Source organism: Schistocerca nitens, chromosome 4 (genome assembly GCF_023898315.1).
Source record: "Schistocerca nitens isolate TAMUIC-IGC-003100 chromosome 4, iqSchNite1.1, whole genome shotgun sequence".
Classification (NCBI taxonomy): domain Eukaryota; kingdom Metazoa; phylum Arthropoda; class Insecta; order Orthoptera; family Acrididae; genus Schistocerca; species Schistocerca nitens.
In genome coordinates, this window is record NC_064617.1 from 700,922,774 (window position 1) to 700,946,136 (window position 23,363).

Here is a 23,363-nt window from a genome sequence, read left to right on the forward strand (position 1 = left end):
CCACTACGAAAAGGGCGTGTTACAACATATCGACAAGTTACCCAACCCGTATTGCCACAGCGAATTAATTCGCACCTGCAGATAGGTAACCCATGAACAGTTTTCCAATGTGGACTGCTGTCTTTGCTGCCCAGAAAGGGTGAACGACAGGGACTTCAATGAATTGCAGGCATGTATTGACATTTTCCGTATCAAAAAGATTCCTTTATTTAGCACCTGTGACTTGTGTTAGAAACGTGACAAGATACCCTAGCCACTGATTGTTTTTTGTATGCTTTAACGCAGTCGGCTTCTGAAATCCCGCACGTACTTCCTAATAACCCTGCATCTTTTTGATTTCTAGCTAATAATAAAATTTATTCTTGTTTCCTCATTATTACTTGATTTAATTCGACTGCATTTCTGTCCCGTTGTTTTACTGTTGTTACTGTTTATTTTATAACATATTTACCAAGAACTATCCATTCAGCTGATCTAAGTCCTTTATGCCAGTATTACAGTATTCTCGGCATGTAGATTTTGTTTCTTCTCTCTGAGCACTAATTCCTTTTCCAATTTCCTCACTGGATTCGTTTACTGCTCTCTGTATCTACAGACTGATGCGTTACTACCTTGATTCGCCTCCTTTGTCAACTACAGCCTCCCTTTCACGTCTGTTGAATTTTCTAACTCCGAGTTCGCCTCTGTATAAGTTGCAGAATACGGAACTTATATTTAGCTAATTAATACCATCTAGAGGTGCATGTCCTTAGGTTCTTTTCGCGTTTGAGAGTGCCTTTTTATGGGACAAATAAATGCTGTACACTTACATATATGCCGATGTATGTACTAAGAATGGTCAGGTGTGTTTCTCTGGTGTTTCAGCGGATATTTGCAGTTTTATTTTAGTGACGTGTTGCTGGAATCAGCCCAGACAACTATTGCTCATGACATTTTTTCGTGTGACGTCTAGCGTCAACGGGAAGCTTACGTTATTTCCCGTTACAAACAAAAAAAATTTCAAAAGCGAAATTTGGTGTGCCTGTTCGATATTGCGGTCCCAAATTAGTCTACCCTATGATATTTTCACAATATTTATGTATGAGAAGTAAAACACGAAGAACAGTCGGTACTGCAGCACTAGTGCCTGCCCAGCTTGGCCCGTCCCGTGCGCTATTCTGCCCCACGCTGTCTGCTACGCCACGCAGCTGCGCTATTCAGTCGTTGCTGGAGTACTCAGGAACATTTCTAGTCAGGAGACAGAATGTCTGTGTTGGTCTGCGGCACTATATGAAAATGCAGAAGTAACATATTGTTCCAGCTTGCTATAAACATTGTCATGTATCATGCAGGAAACGAAGTGTGTCAGAAACTTGTCTGGAACGAATGCCGCAACAGTTATAATTCGATACGCCCTTTCGCGGTAAAAATGCTTCGGTTAGTGTGAAATCTTTCATTTTCGCATGTGAGTACGGGCATTTAACTATCTGCACTTTATCAAGGTATCTTGTAGATCAAGTGGCCATTAGGCGTGTAAGAATTCTGAACACATGCAGGGTCGAACCACGTATCGATAACTTGGAGCCTGTCTTTATGAAATCAAAGATCTTTTCCAGACACCAAACGAGTAATACAAATTGCGTTACCTAACATCACTATGTTTTTCGTTGTTTCAGAGGCCGTGGCAGGAGAAACTATCACTAACACTATAATGACCAATGACAATAAATACCAAGTCTATCCCATGTCAGTTCAATCCATAAGATAAACAGTAATGTGTTGGATGCTATTGCTTTTACAAGAAAACATGTGACTCATTGTTCATGTAGCATCCTGTTAGATGTGTGTGATCATAAAGAAGTAACTCAGACAATATTTGTTAATTTAATGTCTTCCATAAACAATAGTTTCGCTTAGTTGTTTTCTTCATAGTCTAATTATTCATTAAGATGAACTCATTTTTATTGTTCGTTCTCATTGGTTTCTTAATATAGAAATTTCTCATCTAAGTAACAATTCTGTTCTCATTATTTCTAAAATTTATTAACTTTTTATTGATTATATAGAATTGGTAAGGTTAGCAATAAAATATTATATATTTTATAATACAGCTTCTTTGTAGTAGTACATGGCTATTTGTAAATGTAATTCACAATATATCATTATTCCGGATTAATTACAAAACTATTGTTTTGATTAAATAATGACTTGAAAGCCAACAGCAGAATGTCAACCTGGCTGGGAATTACAGCAAAAAAAGACAGTGATACGAAAGATTAAACCCACTCAGTAAAGTTGGCTTACTCTCGTAAAATAACACGAATGCGGCTGCAAAACTTAACGATTCATTCTACGGACTGAACATACTCAGCAGTGTGACGCACCGTCACTTCCCGTGACATTTCGGCGTCAGTCTGACAATCACTAAGTCTACGCATTCACGTTTCCTCACCTAGCTAGATCTGAGGATGAAATGTTGTACGTGGTCACATGCTATTTTATTAAAATCGGTAACTGGTTTAGGCTTTGCAGTCACCATCAGGTCTAAAAATTGACAGAAGGCGAAGCCGAAATTAGTTATCAGTTTGAAAGAAGTCGTATGAGACGAACACATTGACATTTATAATTTAATGTGAAACAAAGGTCATCGGTCTTCACCGCAGGTCAGAATTACCACCTCGTGCAAAATGTTTTACTTGTCTCTGGCTTCGAAGCAGCTATCCCAGCAGTGGGAACAGTTTCTGTTTACAGTTTTCTGCCATCAGTCTTTCGACTGCTTTGATTCAGTTAAGCACGATTTCATGTCTCGCACAAATCTCTTCATCTCAGAGTAAGGAGCAGCCATAGCTAACGTCCACAAGTATTTGTTGAATGTATTCCAGTCTCTGTCTCCCCCCAGCAACTTTTCCCTCTAGTTTGAACAAGAAGAGAATAGAAGCTTTCGAAATGTGGTGCTACAGAAGAATGCTGAAGATTAGATGAGGAAGTATTGAATAGGATTGGGGAGAAGAGAAGTTTGTGGCACAACTTGACTAGAAGACGGGTTCGGTTGGTAGGCCATGTTCTGAGGCATCAAGGGATCACCAATTTAGTATTAGAGGGCAGCGTGGAGAGTAAAAATCGTAGAGGGAGACCAAGAGATGAATACACTAAGCAGATTCAGAAGGATGTAGGTTGCAGTAGGTACTGGGAGATGAAGAAACTTGCACAGGATAGAGTAGCGTGGAGAGCTGCATCAAACCAGTCTCAGGACTGAAGACCACAACAACCGTAGAAGTTACTTCAAGATGTCTTAGGGCGTTTTTTATCTCCTTTACCTCCTCCTAAGGTGTTCCACATATAAAAATTCTCGTCGAATGTGTAGAATAGCATATTTCGAACGTTTGGTTGCTCTTCCTTTCTGTTTTCACCATTGTCAATGATTCACTTCTGCACAATGCATTGCCCAACATACATATTCTTACAGTTTTTTAACAAAATAAATCATATATTTGATAGGAGTAGACGTGTCGTGAGGAATGCTTTCTTTGCCTGCCCTTGTATGCTTCTTATGGCCTTCCTGCTTCATCCATCGTATACAGTATTATACGACCTAAAACACTGGAGCCAGAATAACTTTAGTTAAGAAACTACTTGCTTGGAAATACATTAGTCAATTTGAAATTTGCTGAGGGCCAGTGTTCGCATGGCGTTACTCTTTACTCACTCTCCAGAGAATATAATGGACCGAACTATAAAAGGCTCTATTAATTGTGCCATTTATAATTTTCCTTGCTAATTGAGCAGTTCAATCTGCACACTACTACAGTCTTAATGAAGCACTTACATTGTTCGGTCGCGCTATAGCTACAGTTAACCATTCTGCATTATGATTCACAATGTTTCATTCCTTCACTGATAGACACATATGTGAGATGAGTATGAAGACGCTTTTGAAAATACGCACCACACAGATATCTTATCTAAATCATTTTGCAATTTATTTTGGTCATCTGATGACTTTACAAGACGGTAAATGACATCATCATCTGCAAATAATCTAAGAGGGCTACTGAGATTGTCTCCTACGTCGTTAATACAGATCAGGAACAATAGAGGGTCTCAAAAATGTTCAAAATGTGTGTGAAATCTTATGGGACTTAACTGCTAAGGTCATCAGTCCCTAAGCTTACACACTACTTAAGCTAAATTATCCTAAGGACGAACACACACACCCATGCCCGAGGGAGGACTCGAACCTCCGCCGGGACCAGCCACACAGTCCACGACTGCAGCGCCCTAGACCGCTCGGTTAAAGCGCGGCAGTAGAGGGCCTATAACACTTCCTTTGGGAACGCTGTATGTTTTACTTGATGACTTTCCGTCTATTACTACGAACTAATCTTTATGACAGGAAATCAGGAATCCAATCGCACAACTGAGGCAATATTTCATAGGCACACAGTTTGGTTAGAAGGTGCTTGTGAGGAACGGTGTCGAAAGCCTCCTGAAAAACTAAAAAAATGGAGTCAATTTGACATCCCCTGTCGATAGCAATCATTACTTCATGAGTATAAAGAACTAGTTGTGTTCCGAAAGAACGATATTTTCTGAATCCGTGCTGACTTTGTGTCAGTAAATCGTTTTGTTCGAGGTACTTCATAATGTTCGAACTCAGTATATGTTCCAAAACCCTGCTGCAAATCGACGTTAGCGATATGGGCGTGTAATTCAGCGGGTTACTCATATTTCCCTTTTTGGGTATTGGTGTGAGTTGAGCAACTTTCCAGTCTTTAGGTACGGAACTTTCTGTGAGCGAGCGGTTGTATATAATTGCTACATATGGAGCTATTGCGTCTTCATACTCTGAAAGGAACCTGACTGGTATACCATCTCGACCGGAAGCCTTGCCTTTATTAAGTGATTTAAGCTGCCTTGCTACACCGAGGATATCTACTATGTTTCTCATCTTCGCAGTTGTTCTTGACTGAAATTCGGGAATATGTACCTCATCTTCTTCGCTGAAAGAGTTTCGGAAAATCGAGTTTAATAACTTTCAAATGGTTCAAATGGCTCTGAGCACTATGGGACTTAACATCTTAGGTCATCAGTCCCCTAGAACTTAGAACTACTTAAACCTAACTAACCTAAGGACATCACACACATCCATGCCCGAGGCAGGATTCGAACCTGCTACCGTAGCAGTCCCGCGGTTCCGGACTGCAGCGCCTAGAACCGCACGGCCACCGCGGCCGGCTAATAACTCTCCTTTGGTGGCACTGTCATGATTGACTTCACCGTTGTTATCGGCAGTGAAGGTATTGTTGCGTCTTGCCACTGGGGTGCTTCATATATGACCAGAATCTCTTTGGGTTTTCTGCCAGTTTCGTTTAAAAGGAGCTTTCTTACAGAACAATTGTGTGAACCATCCCAGAATCCAAAAACATCAATCTTGTGAAACCCAATTCACACTTTTCTCACATGACATACTGAAAGCTTTGAATCAAGGCAGTCAGGTAGATGCCATACTTCTTGATTTTCGGAAAGCATTTGACTCAGTACCACACCTACGCTTATTGTCAAAAGTGTGATAATATGGGGTACCAACCGAAATTTGTGATGGGTTGAGAACTTTTTGATATGGAGGACGCAGTACGCTATCTTGGATGGAGAGACTCAGGGAAGCGTGTTGAGACCCTTGCTGTTCACATTCTACATCTACATCTACATTTATACTCTGCAAGCCACCCAACGGTGTTTGGCGGAGGGCACTTTAGGTGCCACTGTCATTACCTCCCTTTTCTGTTCCAGTCGCGTATGGTTCGCGGGAAGAACGACTGTCTGAAAGCCTCCGTGCGCGCTCGAATCTCTCTAATTTTACATTCGTGACTTCCTCGGGAGGTATAAGTAGGGGGAAGCAATATATTCGATACCTCATCCAGAAACGCACCCTCTCGAAACCTGGCGAGCAAGCTAAACCGCGATGCAGAGCGCCTCTCTTGCAGAGTCTGCCACTTGAGTTTGCTAAACATCTCCGTAACGCTATCACGGTTACCAAATAACCCTGTGACGAAATGCGCCGCTCTTCTTTGGATCTTCTCTATCTCCTCCGTGAACCCGATCTGGTACGGATCCCACACTGATGAGCAATACTCAAGTATAGGTCGAACGAGTGTTTTGTAAGCCACCTCCTTTGTTGATGGACTACATTTTCTAAGGACTCTCCCAATGAATCTCAACCTGGTACCCGCCTTACCAACAATTAATTTTATATGATCATTCCACTTCAAATCGTTCTGCACGCATACTTTCAGATATTTTACAGAAGTAACTGCTACTAGTGTTTGTTCCGCTATCATATAATCATACAATAAAGGATCCTTCTTTCTATGTATTCGCAATACATTACATTTGTCTATATTAAGGGTCAGTTGCCACTCCCTGCAGGAAGTGCCTATCCGCTGCAGATCTTCCTGCATTTCGCTACAATTTTCTAATGCTGCAACTTCTCTGTATACTACAGCATCATCCGCGAAAAGCCGGATGGAACTTCCGACACTATCTACTAGGTCATTTATATATATTGTGAAAAGCAATGGTCCCATAACACTCCCCTGTGGCCGCCAGAAGTTACTTTAACGTCTGTAGACGTCTCTCCATTGATAACAACATGCTGTGTTCTGTTTGCTAAAAACTCTTCAATCCAGCCACACAGCTAGTCTGATATTCCGTAGGCTCTTACTTTGTTTATCAGGCGACAGTGCGGAACTGTATCGAACGCCTTCCGGAAGTCAAGGAAAATAGCATCTACTTGGGAGCCTGTATCTAATATTTTATGGGTCTCATGAACAAATAAAGCGAGTTGGGTCTCACACGATCGCTGTTTCCGGAATCCATGTTGATTCCTACATAGTAGATTCTGGGTTTCCAAAAACGACATGATACTCGACCAAATTAAAGATCTTGCGGACAATATTAATAGTAACCTCAGACTTTTTGTAGATGATGCAGTTATCTATAACGAAGTACTGTCTGAAAATGCTGCATAAATATTCAATCAGATCTTGATAATATTTGTGTGTGGTGGAAAAATTAGCAGCTTGCTTTACATGTTCAGGAATGTAAAATTGTGCACTTCACAAAACGAAAAAAAGATAGTATCCTATGACTGTATATCAAAGAGTCAAAGCTGGAATTGGCAAACTCATACAAATACCTTGGTTTACCACTTTGTAGATGGATGAAATGGAATGGAGTGATTACATAGTCCCAGTAGTATGTGAAACAGGTGGTACTTTGGTTTATTGGTAGAATACTGGAGAAGTGCAGTCAGTCTATTAAGGAGATTGCTTACAGATCACTCGTGCGTCCCATTCTAGAATATTGCACAAACGTGTAGGGCCGCACCAAATAAGACTAACAGGGGATGTTGAACGTACATAGAGAAGGGCAATCACGAATAGTCACACGTTTGTTTGGCCCGTGGGAGAGTGTCACAGAGATGCTAAAGAAACTGAACTGGCAGAATCTTGAAGACAGACTTAAACTATGCCGAGAAAGTCTAATAACAAAGTTTCAATAACCGGCTTTAAATTATGACTCTAGGAATGTACTATAACCCCTCACATGTGGCTCACATAGGGATCATGAGGACAAGATTATAATAAATACAACACTCACAGAGGCATTCAAACCATCCTTCTTCCAACGATCCATATGTGAATGGAACGGGAAGAAACCCTAAGAAGTGGTACAATGGGACGTACTCTCTGCCTTGCAGTTCACGGTGCTTTGCCGAGCATAGATGTAGATGTAGATACAGAATATTGGGAGCCATAGCAGACAGGATTGTCAAGGGATACTGAACACGTACGAGTACAAAGAAGGGCAGCACGTAGGGGCAATGGTTTGTTTCACCAATGGGAGAACGTCGAGGAGATACTGAAAAAAGATAGCTGGTAGAAGTGTGGAGATGGTATAAAGTCTCCTGCGAAAGCTTACGTAAATGTTTCAAGAAGCGGGTATAAGTGAACAAAGTGGGAATATATTAAATCCTCTTATGAATTATCCAGTAATGAGTGAATATAATATTAGTTACAGTTCGAAGTATTTAATCAATCATTATTTCCGCTCTCCACCTATTTGGTGGTACAATAGGAAGTATCCTCTGCCATACATATCATACTGGTTTGCAGAGTAAAGATGTGAATGTAGTACGGTGGCGGGTATATGATTTTATGTGCAGAAGCACGTACTCTCTCTACACTGGAATTTCAATTGTGTACGTACACGCCGTAGTTGATGGTGATGTGTCGTGGCAGGAGCTGGAGGCGACGTCCGGTGAGGACGGTGGCGCGACGCTGCGCGGCCTGCTGGAGGCGGCGGGGGCGGCGTGGCTGAGCCCCGCCGCCAGCCGGGTGACGTCAGACGAGGAGGCGGGCCGCCGCCTCGCTCCTGTGGCCGCCTACAGCAGCGTCGACGGCGAGGGCGACGTGCAGCTGGTGCTCACCGCGGACGTCTCGCTGCCCCCGGAAGGTCAGCCACTGCAGTACACGCTATCAGGAGGTAGTTAGCTGGGTTACAACGATTATCAAGGAAAATCTGACTCAAGAAAGGAAAGGGTCGATACCGAGGTCGCTAGAGTGACCTTTATTTGATAAGAACGACGATGGAACTTTCTCGGATTTAGGGGAACTCATGCAAACCTAAGTCACTGTCGCCAGTGAAAGACTTGTCTAGCGTTCCATCCGAATGAGACTTTGTTGCTTCAATCGCAACCCGTCTCATTCGACGAATACACACGTACAAGAAGCTGATCGTCCAGAAAAATGACACTGTATATGAAAGACGGGAGGATGAGGTTATGACTAAGGACAAAATGTAATTCCCTTGGCACCACATCGTAGCTGATACTACATGTCATGATGTGTTAACAGTTACAATGCCTCATCAGTGATGACAGTTCTCCACACTTTGATCCTCCAACGGAGAAATTCCTGATTTAGTACCAAATTACGTGTTCTCTTTCAAGTCGTTAGAAGTCACAATCTTGTGTCTGCATTTTCTTTATGACGTGGAGCTTAAATTTTTCTGCACAGTCTGGTCACAGGCGACAGATGTGACCTATTGTTCTACGCCGTTTCACAACGCTATTATACTTCAAGTTAAGCGACGACGACTGATGCGTTTCATACGTCGTTGAGGGTATCAGTGGGTAGTGGCGCAGCATATTAAGATGTACACAGACTCACCAAGGATATTAAGATATGGTTGGCTCTGTAAGTCCAGTGCACTACAGTGTTCCTTGCCTCGCAGCCCTACAATTACAATTATATGAAACCAGTTTCTTTGAGTTATATTTTTGTGAATAATCGACAAATGGCCTTGTACTCCGTCATCAGATCTGCCACAGATAACCACTTATCCTGCTTTACAGAGCGAGAACGATCCGACCTCCGCATTCCGTGATAAGGCGTGACCGTCCAACACTTCTCCTCCTACTTGTGGTCACACCATTCTTCAACCACTTTCCATACTCACAACAGAAGCAGACGAAGAGTCGGTCAGCTTCGCCCTTTCCAGGATGCTCGTACCCGGACGATGGGCCATTACAATCTGTTCTTTGTGGAAGTCACTAATGTCGGTGGATTTCCTCATTCACTACCAGTATCGTTGCTAGAATCATTCCCCATTCGTCTATGCTCCACTTCGTCCTCACCGCATCACGATTCCGCATTGCTACCAGGCAGCATTTAATTTAGTAGATCTTATCTCCTGAGAGATTTTTAATGGAGCTGCTGAACATACATCGTTGTCCTCACACGGGATACACACAAAAAACGCATATACTAAATTAACTTTTTGTCTGGACAATTGATGATATTTACTGTACAGATATGAATTGCAGCATTGTGACTATGATATGTTACGCAGTCGTGTCTAACATATACTGGTATTTTCCCAGTAGCCCTCGATAATGACCCAAAAGCCGAAATCGTTACAGTGCGAATATCTAAAAAAAATGTATATATAGGGTCAATTGCGACAGTGTTATCACTTTAAAACTTCATTATGATTGTGATGTGCAATAGAAGGTCCGCAGCTCGTGGTCGTGCGGTAGCGTTCTCGCTTCCCACGCCCGGGTTCCCGGGTTCGATTCCCGGCGGGGTCAGGGATTTTCTCTGCCTCGTGATGACTGGGTGTTGTGTGATGTCCTTAGGTTAGTTAGGTTTAAGTAGTTCTAAGTTTTAGGGGACTGATGACCATAGATGTTAAGTCCCATAGTGCTCAGAGCCATTTTTGCAATAGAGGAAACATAATTCTCAATTGGGATTAGCACTCCCTTTGGCCCAACCCGCGAGTCTTTAATGTGCCTGAGCTGAAAAAGCCCACTCTGACCCTTGGAGTACAGAATGAGAACTACAAAAAGAACGTTCTTGGCGTATTCGGTGTCCCACTTTGCACATGCGAAAATACGGACCTGTAAGGCTATGTAGCGCCTCATTGCGTAGATTACCACTACGCTCGTTAGTGAGTGTTTCTGGAGACTAAAGTTCACAGCCAGTGCGGCTGCGCCTGTCATCTACTGCCATGAAATTGGGATAGATTCCACGTTTTCGTAAACGTAATTGTCTAAAGCAGCTTGACGCATAGTTACGAGCGCCCAGCTGTCACCTGTCGCCCAAATATTATGAAATTATTCACCAGTCTGAATTGCTAATTACATTGCTCAACGGACCACAGGGCACCTGTGGCCACTTCTCGTAACAGGCATTAAGTGGGGTGAGATTGTAGTGACATAACTCAAGTCTCACCCAAAAATGTCCTTCGTCTCCTTCAGTGATCCAGGTGTGTTTCATAACTCTGCTGTGGAATCAGAACAGTACCTGCAGAGAGCACACATAAGCGGTGCTAGCCACTTTATGATCTAAACCGTCGTCCGCAACAACGTGAGCAATGAGAAATGTAGATCATGAATATCGAGGTCGACAGAAATATAATTTTAAAAAGCTACTTACATAATATTCAAACATAAACTACAGCTATCAGGAGGGTATCTTGTGTACAGTACACAGGCGAACGATCGTCTTTACTCTGGAACAAGATATGAGTAGACACAATGTCGCTCAGCTCATATCGTTCTTAGGCAATGGCAGATTTTGCGTGTTATTGAAGTTGTACAAGTGCTTTTTTTCTCTACTCTCTTATTTATACACCTCATTATGAAAGGTACCCCATGGTCATTAATATCACGTGGCTATTAAAAGTATAAGTGTCACTATGGATTAGACATGAGTATTTGAGCCAGCAAAAATATGTCGTTTGATAAATATTTGGACATCAGAATCATGGTGCAGTTACTCTTTTATTACGTATAAAAATCATTCCCAGAGGTACGGCTTACTAATTTCCAAAAAAAAAAAAAAAAATTGAGGCCCAATCGACAATGGACTGAATGCATATTTTCAGCCGTAGAGTCATTATCTAGCATATGGTTTCAGCCTCTCAGTAGGATCCTCATGAAGATGTTCTGCAGTAATAAGTGGCAGATAAACGCAATAAAATTAGGAAGTACAGCCAATCGTACTCTGTGGCCCGGAGTTGTGCTACAGAACGGAAACAGAGTGCGCCCCCAGTTTCACGTCCCTCTTCGGTGAATAACAGAGAATGACGTGCACTCCGCCATTTCCAGAATTCACATAAGCGAGAAAGATACCGTATAACAGGCACATAATGATTTCGGCGGTCATTCGTCTCCTGTTGATGAAGAAGTGATAAACTTGGAAAACTAGAGTTCCGGTGACATGGCGTAAACATCTGCCACGGAAAACTTCGGTGGCATCTACCTTTAGGTGTTACATGGTTTTCTCCAATGAATTACTATGAATGGCAGAATTATTTCTTTTATTTACACAGACCATATCAGATTCGAAGCGAAACATTATCCGATTGATTCCGAATGGACCAGAGTTCTCGCTTTCAGGCATATAGAGCCGTGAGAGCTGCACTGCACTATATTATCCCAAGCACAAGTTTGACATTGTCTTACTAGAAGGGATTATACTAACTGCCTTCCTACGTCGTCAATAGCTGAAACAGATACTTATCGGGAACTAATTAACGACGAAGGACTGGTAGCGAGTGCTTTTCTCTTTTAGTCTCATCGCAGATGAACTGTGGAGGAAGGCTAGGGTTGAGCGCCCTGACAACGTTGAGATCAGAAATAAACCACACTCTCGGAATGAGAACCACTGGAAAATTTGTCTTATTTAAGTTCCGAAAGTCATGGGAATATAAATTCATTCGAAATGAATTTGTATTCAGACTCTCCCAATACGAATCAATTGTCTAATGCCATTCGTTTAATATGGACAGGACTGCTCGCATGTCAATTGATATCTAAAGCATACCCTACCCGCAATTTTATCGATTTCAGTAACGTGCAATGCTATTGCAATTCAAGAATGGTTGTAGCAAAGACTAGACTGATCTATACTATACGAAACTATGTATTTATTTGTGCATTCTTTTAGAGAATCACTCAGATCATGAAACCATATGCAAATTCTTGTTATACCGAAAATATTTGTTGACACCTTCTCGAAAGTATTCTCTTTATATTGTTTGCAATACTGCTTTGTCTCTAAAGAATTAGTTACTTAACTAAGTGTGCTTCCTTGCAACAGTGTTCAGGAACGCTCTATCGACAAACACTGCTGGTCTTAGCAATCCAGAAAAAACCTGGAGATGGATACTTTTGCTTTTGGGAAGTGAGAGAAATCACGTACAACCAGATGTAAAGTGTACACTTGAAGTTTCATAGTGAGATATGACATTGCGTAAGCCTATCTCTGGACACTTCTGAATTGTTTCGGGAAGTCGGCAACCTCCGACGCTACGGTCACCATCAGCAGGCACTTTCCTACCTTGTTCGCTTGTGAGTGACGTGGTGTATCATATGTGACTGTCATAAATACAACTTTGGCAGTTACGTGGTGCACAGCGTTAATCTGAATATCTATTAACAGAACTGTAGACACTGAACGTAATGATATGGAGTTGGATGCTGTACGAATATACATCGATTTTAGTTCTTCATGAGATTGAGATTCTCGTGTAACATCTTACTGATGGTTCCCAAAAGTACATTGAATGTCTTAATAAATACAGCAGAATTTCTGCCTAAATACGAAATTCATTGGCAGCAGTAGGAAAAATGGTTGAGTTGGATGTTGTCCAAGGACAGACTTGAAGAATCCTTAGATTTAAATGCACCCTATCAAATTCCCTTGCAACAACTCCAGTCTGGCTGGGTATCGATTCGAACTGGGGTTGGATGAGAGATACGTGTACGCCATTCCACAATGCTTCAACTCCATGGCAGGGTTCATCGGCCATAGCTGATAGCGAATGGTGGCGTGACAGTCTCTTGGGAAGCCTTGACCAGGTGTTTTCAATGGGTGAGACATCTGAAACATGTACTAACCAAGACAACAGACGAACAACATCTGTATCGAGGTAGGCCACGTAGGGAACATATGGTCTTGTATTATATTCCTGACTGATGATGTCATGGAAATCTCGAAATAAGGTACAACCACCACCGTTAAGATGTCAGAAATATTATGGCTGCTTTCCAGATTACCCGCTGTGTGAACCAGGATATTCCTGATTTGTACCCAATGGCATTCCATACTATCTCCCCAGGGCTAGACCCATATGACGACAACGTTCTTTCTGTCGCTGCCTCTACAGAGAGGTGCGTTGGTCGTGATGCTGTACACAGAAAGAGGATTTGTCTGAAGATACGAGGTGGCGCCACTTCTGTATCCAGAGTTGTCATTAAGTGCACCTCTTTTGACACGTCTCACTCTACTGAAAAGCCATGAGGAGACGCAACAGTGGTCGCCGTGTTGACTGTACTGCTCCAGCCTCATCATACTGTCCATGTAGAAACTTTTCTTTTTGTAACCAGGATCTCTCCCTAACAGCGCGTGACGCGGCTGTAAGATCTGGAATGACGAGTATGACCCTCATAACCCCATACTATTGAATGGGGAAAAAGAATCGAGTTAGGTCAGGACAGCAATCCATTATTTGGTTGAAAATTGTAAAGACCTTGAAGTTAGGGCTCAGAAGTGGCCGTAACACGTCACAAATGGAATGCCGGAAGTCAAAGTTAGAACTATGTTAACCAGAGGTGATTGTGTTCTATATTCAGTTGTACGCGATGGCATCATGTTAGGTGCTGGGCCTTTGTGATGATGTCGAATGCAGTCTGGCAGTGTTCCATCTTCTTGGATCCTCCACACATTGATACGTCCACCATGATGCAGAAAAGTGATTCATCTGGAAACGCAACGAGGTATCACTTCTGCGTTCAGACTTGTTGGCTGCACCAGTGCCGGGGCCCCTCCCCCTCTTCTGCACTCATGGTCGCCTTGCTGACAGTCAGTGAGGCTCCAGACGACGTCGCACTGTCGGTATGGATACTTGTCTTGTTGCAAAGAAGCTCATTTCCTGACGTGGCCATTCGACCCTGCACGGTTGAATGAACAATACATCTGCCTTATGAGGTGCTTCTCGTGTGCGGCTATTGAGTTCTTGCAAGGCGTTTGCCGGCCTCTGTGGCAGAGCGGTTCTAGACGCTTCAGTCCGCAACCGCGCTGCTGCTACGGTCGCAGGTTCGAATCCTGCCTGGGGCATGGATGTGTGTGATGTCCTTAGGTTAGTTACGTTTAAGAAGCTCTAAGTCTAGGGGACTGATGACCTCAGATGTTAACTCACATAGTGCTTAGAGCCTTTTTTTTCTTTTTTTTTTGTGTTGAGTGCAGCTGACCTAAGCCCATCGTCATGTGTCATTCGTGAAATCCCAACTATGTGAGAGGTAATACCACGGGATGCTGCACTGCAACATGTACAGGGTGTCCTAGAAGGAACGGTCGTCATTCAGGAATATGACGGTAATGGTCATTTGAAGCGAAAAGGTCTAGTAAACATGTGCCTAAAATACGTACCTTAAGCGCTATGAGCACTTGTTCAATAGAAGAGATGTGTTCCATGTTGGTGTAGATGAATAAGTGTTCATAGCTCTTAAGGCATTCACTTTAGAGCCCACACTTACTGAACATTTTCTTCTTCTTTTGGTACGTACTGCCATCTCTCAAAACACGGGAATCAAAGAGCTAACAGTAAAAGAGATTTGTTTCACAGTATCGAAAATAAAGAAGCGTTCATAGCTCTCTTGGTCATGCATTTTAGGGTCCATGTTTACTAGACTTCTTTGCTTCGAATGAACGTTCCTGCCATATCCCTGAACACTGACCGTTCCTCATGACCATATAGCCCACTGCTGCTGTCGAATTGAGACATTTGGTGATAGACATTTCTCCTTCTTCCTGGAAGCGTAACACAATCTCCTCAGTAAAAAGCTGATTGAGATACGATTTCAGAATGAAAAACCAGCTGTGTAATCCTTCTTTATACACAGAATGTAAATGCCATTACTAATACCCACCTTGTGCAGTAATGCTGAAGTGCTAATCGGCACACATGCGACAGCATGCGCTACCTAATGTGTGCCAAGACGCCGCGCATAGAAACGGGATTTTTTCCGGGCTCGAACCTCGGGTTCTATTGGCGACAAAGTGTTTTGGATAGCCCTTGGTCAATTTCTATACTCAGCAGAATGATCGGCTTACTGTAACTATCCTACAGTAAGCGTTTTGAATATTACATATTACACATTCCACAGAAAATGGAGCAATTCGTTGGTTCTTTTTGCATTAGATGTGGTCTATGGTGCGTCTTGGGGGACTTATGAAGGCACCATTCAGGTCATTGTCGGTTCAGAAAACACGGTTTTTAGGTACCAAAACCCAGCCGCGGATTCCAAGATAGCTATTGACAGCAAATGCCTGTTATTTTTACAATATATATATCTAAGACCCTGATTTTGATCAGCCTTGAAAATTTCCTTGGTATCTTTATTCGTTTCCTAGATGCAGTAGTCCAAAGTTACGCTATTTATACACGTAAAATTCAGCGTGAGACGAAAACGTAGGTTATAAAGACACGTAGCACAGAGGAATATGCTGTAAAGTTTCTCCGTTATCATCAGAATTCTTCTGGGAACCCCACGTTGTTGTAGTACTGAAGCACAAGCGAAATTTCTGTGCGCATAGAAATACGACCAAGGTGTAAAATTATATGTTTTTGCGATATTCAGTTTCCCGTAACTGTACTCGTACTACCAAAATTTTACTTACTCATAAAGTACTTTTGATCTGAGTGACATGCCCTGTTGTAGTGAAGAAAAGAAGGGAGCCAGTGGAATAATGCTCCTACCAGAGCACAAAAAAGGCACCTCTTTATTAGAATACTCTGACTGAAAAGTGGGCTGTTAGCTGCCCCAGTCTACCTTCTTCAGCAACTTTAAAAGTTTTCCCATAAATTTTGGCATGTGAATATATTCACGCTTTTTTATGCTGAAAGAGCTAATGACAGTGTGAACCACAGAGAGGGACACAGTGGCAGCGGAACATGTTGACAGTGACAGAAGAGTGTTAGGAAAAGAGTTAAGGAGACGGTGCACTGGGAGAGGAATAAAGACAAGGAGAACGTGGTAGTGGGTGAGAGATACTGATAATAAAATACAGTCTATGAGAATGACAATGAGGAACGGAGGGACAGTGACTGAGAGGGGACTGCAGCGGTGGAATGGAATGAATGAGATATTAGCAACAAAAGGGAGACAGTGACAGTGAAAGTAAACAATAGTAGTAGGACAGAACGAGACAGACTGTGGCTGCGAGACTGGGGTCAGTGATATACAGGGTGGTCCATTGATCGTGACCGGGTCAAATATCTCACGAAATAAGCGTCAAACGAAAAAACTACAAAGAACAAAACTTGTATAGCTTGATGGGGGAAACCAGATGGCGCCATGGTTGGCCCGCTATATTGCACTGCCATAGGTCAAACGGATATCAACAGCGTTTTTTTTAAATAGGAACTCCCATTTTTATTACACATTCGTGTAGTACGTAAAGAAATATGAATGTTTTAGTTGGACCAGTTTCTTCGCTTTGTGATAGATGGCGCTGTAATAGTCACAAACATATGGCTCACAGTTTTAGACGAACAGCTGGTAACAGGTAGGTTTTTTAAATTAAAATAGAGAATGTAGGTACGTTTGAACATTTTATTTCGCTTGTTCCAATGTGATACATGTACCTTTGTGAACTTATCATTTCTGAGAACGCATGCTGTTACAGCGTGATTACCTGTAAATACCACATTGATGCAATAAATTCTCAAAATTATGTCCGTCAACCTCAATGCATTTGGCAATACGTGTAACGACATTCCTCTCAAAAGCGAGAAGTTCGCCTTCCGTAATGTTCGCACATGCATTGACAATGAGCTGACACATGTTGTCAGGCGCTGTCGGTGCATCACGATAGCAAATATCCTTCAACTTTCCCCACAGAAAGAAATCCGGCGACATCAGATCCGGTGAACGTGCGGGCCATGGTATCCACCTGTCATGAAATATGCTGTTCAATACCGCTTCAACCGCACGCGAGCTATGTGCTGGACATCCATCATGTTGGTAGTACATCGCCATTCTGTCATGCAGTGAAACATCTTGTATTAACATCGGTAGAACATTACGTAGGAAATCAGCATACATTGCACCATTTAGATTGCCATCGATAAAATGGGGGCCAGTTATCCTTCCTCCCATAATGCCGCACCATACATTAACCCGCGAAGGTCGCTGATGTTCCACTTGTCGCAGCCAACGTGGATTTTCCGTTGCCCAATAGTGCATATTACGCCGGTCTACGTTACCGCTGTTGGTGAATGACGCTTCGTCGCTAAATAGAACGCGTGCAAAAAATCTGTCATCGTCCCGTAATTTCTCTTATGCGCAGTGGCAGAACTGTACACGGCGTTCAAAGTCGTCGCCATGCAATTACTGGTGCATAGAAATATGGTACGGGTGGAATCGATGTTGATGTAGCATTCTCAACACCGACGTTTTTGAGATTCCCGATTCTCGCGCAATTTGTCTGCTTCTGATGTGCGGATTAGCAGTGACAGCAGCTAAAACACCTACTTGGGCATCATCATTTGTTGCAGGTCGTGTTTGACGTTTCACATGTGGCTGAACACTGCCTGTTTCCTTGAATAACGTAACTATCCTCCGAACGGTCGGGACACTTGGATGATGTCCAGGATACCGAGCAGCATACATAGCACATGCCCGTTGGGCATTTTGATCACAATAGCCTTACATCAACACGATATCGACCTTTTCCGGAATTGGTAAACTGTCCGTTTTACACGGATAATGTACCACGAAGCAAATACCGTCCGCTCTGGCGGAATGTTACGTGATACCACGTACTTACACGTTTGTGAATATTACAGCGACATCTATGACAAAGCGAAAAAGTGGTCCAACTAAAACATTCATATTTCTTTACGTACTACACGAATATGTAATAAAAAATGGGGGTTCCTATTTTTAAAAAATTCAGTTGATATCCGTTTGACCTATGGCAGCGCCATCTAGCGGGCCAACCATAGCGCCATCTGGTGTCCCCCTTCAAGCTAGACGAGTTTCGTTCTTTGCAATTTTGTCGTTTGATGCTTATTTCGTGAGATATTTGGCCCGGTCACTATCAGTGGACAACCTTGTCTAGAGGCACACAAAGAGATGACAGTCAGTTCGGCTGAATGAATGAGTGAGAACGGGTAAGTGGCAATTGATGGGTATGAGTGACAAGTGGGTGTCAGCGAGTTACACTTAGGGGAGCTTTTGGGAATGAGAGGTCAGTTGCATGTCAAAAATAAGCGGTAGCACGCTCGCATGCCAAAGTTTTCAGAAAAAATTTTAAAGGTGTTGAGCAAGGTAGGATGAGGCAGCTGTCAGCAATTTTTCAGGCAGAGAGTTTTAATAAACAGGAGCATAATCGCGTTCTTTGCGCTCCGATAGGAGCATTTTCCTCCAGTCGTTTTCTATCTACATAAGTGATCTTTTGGATAGGGTAGATAGGAACGTGCGGCTGTTTGCTGATGATGCTGTAGTGTACGGGAAGGTGTCGTTGTTGAGTGACTGTAGGAGGATATAAGATGACTTGAATAGGATTTGTGATTGGTGTAAAGAATGGCAGCTAATTCTAAATATAGATAAATGTAAATTAATGCAGATGAATAGGAAAAAGAATCTCGTAATGTTTGAATACTCCATTAGTAGTGTAGCGCTTGACACAGTCACGTCGATTAAATATTTTGGCGTAACATTGCAGAGCGATATGAATTGGGCTCTGAGCACTATGGGACCTAACTACTGAGGTCATCAGTCCTCTAGAACTTAGAACTACTTAAACCTAAGTAACCTAAGGACATCACCTACATCCATGCCCGAGGCAGGATTCGAACTTCCGACCGTAACGGTCGCGCGGTTCCAGACTGTAGCGCCTATGAAGTGGGACAAACAACAAACATGTAATGGCAGTTGTGGGGAAGGCGGATAGTCGTCTTCGGTTCATTGGTAGAATTTTGGGAAGATGTGGTTCATCTGTAAAGGAGACCGTTTATAAAACACTAATACGACCTATTCTTGAGTACTGCTCGAGCGTTTGGGATCCCTATCAGGTCGGATTGAGGGAGGACATAGAAGCAATTCAGAGGCGGGCTGCTAGATTTGTTACTGGTAGGTTTGATCATCACGCGAGTGTTACGGAAATGCTTCAGGAACTCGGGTGGGAGTGTGTAGAGGAAAGGAGGCGTTCTTTTCGTGAATCGCTACTGAGGAACTTCCTGGCAGATTAAAACTGTGTGCCGGACGGAGACTCGAACTCGAGACCTTTGTCTTTCGCGGGCAAGTGCTCTACCAACTGAGCTACCCAAGCACGACTCACGCCCCGTCCTCACAGCTTTACTTCTGCCAGTACCTCGCCTCCTACCTTCCAAACTTTACAGAAGCTCTCCTGCGAATCTTGCAGAACTAGCACTCCTGAAAGAAAGGATATTGCGGAGACATGGCTTAGCCACAGCCTGGGGGATGTTTCCAGAATGAGATTTTCACTCTGCAGCGGAGTGTGCGCTGATATGAAACTTCCTGGCAGATTAAAACTGTGTGCCCGACCGAGACTCGGACTCGGGATCTTTGCCTTTCGCGGGCAAGTGCTCTACCATCTGAGCTACCCAAGCACGACTCACGTCCGTCCTCACAGCTTTACTTGCGGTTCTTACAGCTATACTTGCAGAAGTAGCTCAGTTGGTAGAGCACTTGCCCGCGAAAGGCAAAGGTCCCGAATTCGAGTCTCGGTCTGGCACACAGTTTTAATCTGCCAGGAAGTTTCATATCAGCGCACACTCCGCTGCAGAGTGAAAATCTCATTCTCGCTACTGAGGAAATTTAGAGAACCAGCATTTGAGGCTGACTGCAGTACAGTTTTACTGCAGTCAACTTATATTTCGCAGAGAGACCACAAAGATAAGATAAGAGACATTAGGGCTTGTACAGAGGCATATGGGCAGTCATTTTTCCCTCGTTCTGTTTGGGAGTGGAACAGGGAGAGAAGATGCTAGTTGTCGTACGAGGTACCCTCTGACACGCACCGTATGGTGGATTGCGGAGTATGTAGAATATTTAACCGTGTAGTTCACTTAATCGTAATTCGACATTCGTTGCTTGACGCCTTCTCGATTTAGAAGTCGTATATCACCTAAATTCGCTTCCAGGTAACGAGACGTGCTACACATTCGACGAGGAGGCGGCAGCAGCCGCAGAGCCGGCGGAGGCAGCGTGGCCGCAGTGGGAGGTGGAGTTCCGGCCCGAGCCGTGGGCGGCGGCGGTGGCGGCGGTGGTGTCGCTGGGGCTGGCGGTGTGCGTGGCGGTGGGCGCGCACCTGGCGTGGCGCGTCGCGGCCGGCGACGTGCTGGAGGGCCGGCCGGCGCTCACGCTGCTGCTGCTGCTGGCCACGGCCGGCGCGCTCGCCACGGCCGCCGCCTTCCTGGTGCGCGCGCGCGCCCCGCCGCTGCAGGCGCTGCTGTGCGCCGCCAGGGCCTCGGCGGCCGCCCTCTCCTACGCGCTGCTCTTCTCCCTCATGCTGGCGCGCGCACTCATGCTCGCCGCCTGCGACGCTGACGGCGCCGTCGCCAGCAGTTTCCTCAGCCACGTCAACGGCTACCTCCAGGTACAACGCCTGTCACCTCTGCGCAGTCTCTGGAACAAAAACGATTCTCACTTCTTTCCATTGCTCTTCTTCCATTTCGACACTGTCGAGTTGTGCCGCAATGACGCACTCTGAGCTACGATGGACCAAGTATGTATCACGTGGAAGCGATGTTTATTACTGTAGCACCGTACAGAATTCTGAATTTGTGACCAGAATGGAGTACTTGTTTGCGTCAAGCGTGATTGACAGACATGAATACGTTATCAGAAGGTCTAGAATTATTAACTATCAGTTTACAGCAAGCCCCTCTTGGGAAATATGTAGCTGTACTAAATGTTAAACTACTATACTAAATGTTATTCTCATAGGACATAGACAGTCGGATAATGTTGTAGAAGCTGCATAATATTTCCACGAGACAGCTGCTCGCCATCTTCAGGTGCTTATTGACGTGTTGCTGGTTTTTTTCCCTTTATTTTAATTTCAGGCAGGGGCACAGTCCACCACTCTTCAGCCAAATGGCTTTAACAAAAATACAAAGGGAACTCTTACATAAAAATAGGGGTAAAAAGGGGGACATAAAATACAGTAAATGGAGACGATGGGAGTTAAAATATACACTAATACGGGGACATTCTTTCTTTCACTTTCTTTCCTTCACTGGTGCCATGTCCTGCGCTGACAGAGGGTCGACATTGTTAGGAACGGATTTCGCAAGGTTAGTGGAAAGGGGTGGCCGGATGCCCTTCCTGCCACCACCCCGTACCCCCCAGGATGGAATTAGTGTACCCCTACTGTCTGCGTCGAGTGTAATTAAGGGAATAGTGCGAGCGTGTTCAGATGTCTGCGAGTCGTGTAACTGAGGCGCAACGTGGGGACCAGTCAGGTATTCACCTAGCAGGACGTGGAAAACCGCCTCAAAACCATTCAGGCTGGCTGGCACATCGGCCCTCGTCGTTAATCCGCCGGGCGGATTCGATCCGGGGCCAGCGCGCCTACCCGAGTACAGGAAGCAGCCCGTTAGTGCTCTCGGCTGCCCTGGCGGGTCGCACTAATACGGGGAAATTGGGGGACATTTAAAAAGCCGACAGAGAGTTAAAAGAACACAGTTGGAAATTCTTTGTGTACTTAAAATCACTCGAGTCAAACACAAGTTAAAAGGCGGTCACAGTATAAAAATCACACAGAGCGAGACACTTAAAGAGCAAAACCACTGGAAACGACAGAACACTCACAAAGAATAAAAACCGCTGGTACATTGGTCGGAGAGGAAGAAAAAAGAGGGGAGGAGGGATGGGGAGTGGGAGGAAGAGGAAAAGGGGGGCAGGGGGCACACCAAGAGGCAGGAGATGGGCAGGGCGGGAGATGAAGAGGGAAGACAAGGCAGGAGGGAGTGCAGAGACACTGAAGGGGATCACAGGAGAGGGGGGAAAGCCGCTCAGGAGACGGGAGGGGGGAGGAAGGGACCCCTGAGGAGGAGGCGGGAGGAAGGTGGGGTTAGAGTTGGTAGGAAGGTTAGACGTCATGGCGGAGTTCACCATCCAGGAGGGGTAGTTGCTGGAAGTTGCGTTGGGAAAGGAGGTGGAGGGTATGGAGATGGAGAGACGGTGTGACACAATGGTAAAGGCGTGGCAATGGGCTGGGGGTGGAGAGGAAGGGAGACACCAGGCGGTGAGGAGAATCGATGGGGCGGACAATATACAGGGTGCAGATGTGTTCAAGGAAAGGGAGAAGGTGGGGAAAGGGGATGAGGTTGTACAGGATGCGTGTGGGGGACAGAAGGTGGATGCAGAAGGCGAGGCGGAGTGCATGGCGCTCGAGGATTTGGAGGGCTTTATAGAATCTGGGAGGAGCGGAAATCCAAGCAACGCTGGCTTAACAAAGGATGGGGTGGATCAAGGTTTTGTAGTTGTGAAGAATGGTGGGAGGATGCAGTCCCCATGTCCAGCCAGACAGGAGTTTCAGGTGGTGGAGTCTGTTGTGAGCTTTTTGTTGGATTGTAAGGGGATGGGGAGTCGAGGTGAGGTGGCGGTAGAGGGTGAGGGTAGGATTGAGGTGGATAGGACGGCCACAAATGGTGAGGTAGAAATCATGGAGACGGAAGGAGCGGGTGGTGCGGCCTGTGATGATCGCCTGGGTCTTGGAGGGGTGGCGTTGCTGCAATGGATACCCAATATATATGCTGACTCGCTAGAAGAGCGCAGGTTT

At 44.3% G+C, this 23,363-nt stretch overlaps 1 protein-coding gene across 1 annotated transcript in view; it reads left to right on the forward strand.

Moving 5' to 3' along the window:
• LOC126252512 (uncharacterized) overlaps positions 1–23,363 on the forward strand; it is a 302,643-nt gene that overhangs the window by 267,132 nt on the left and 12,148 nt on the right. Inside the window, exons 8-9 of the mRNA XM_049953408.1 lie at positions 8,280–8,493; positions 20,719–21,173. Coding sequence (XP_049809365.1) covers positions 8,280–8,493; positions 20,719–21,173 — 669 coding nt within the window. The remainder of the gene's footprint in view (positions 1–8,279; positions 8,494–20,718; positions 21,174–23,363) is intronic.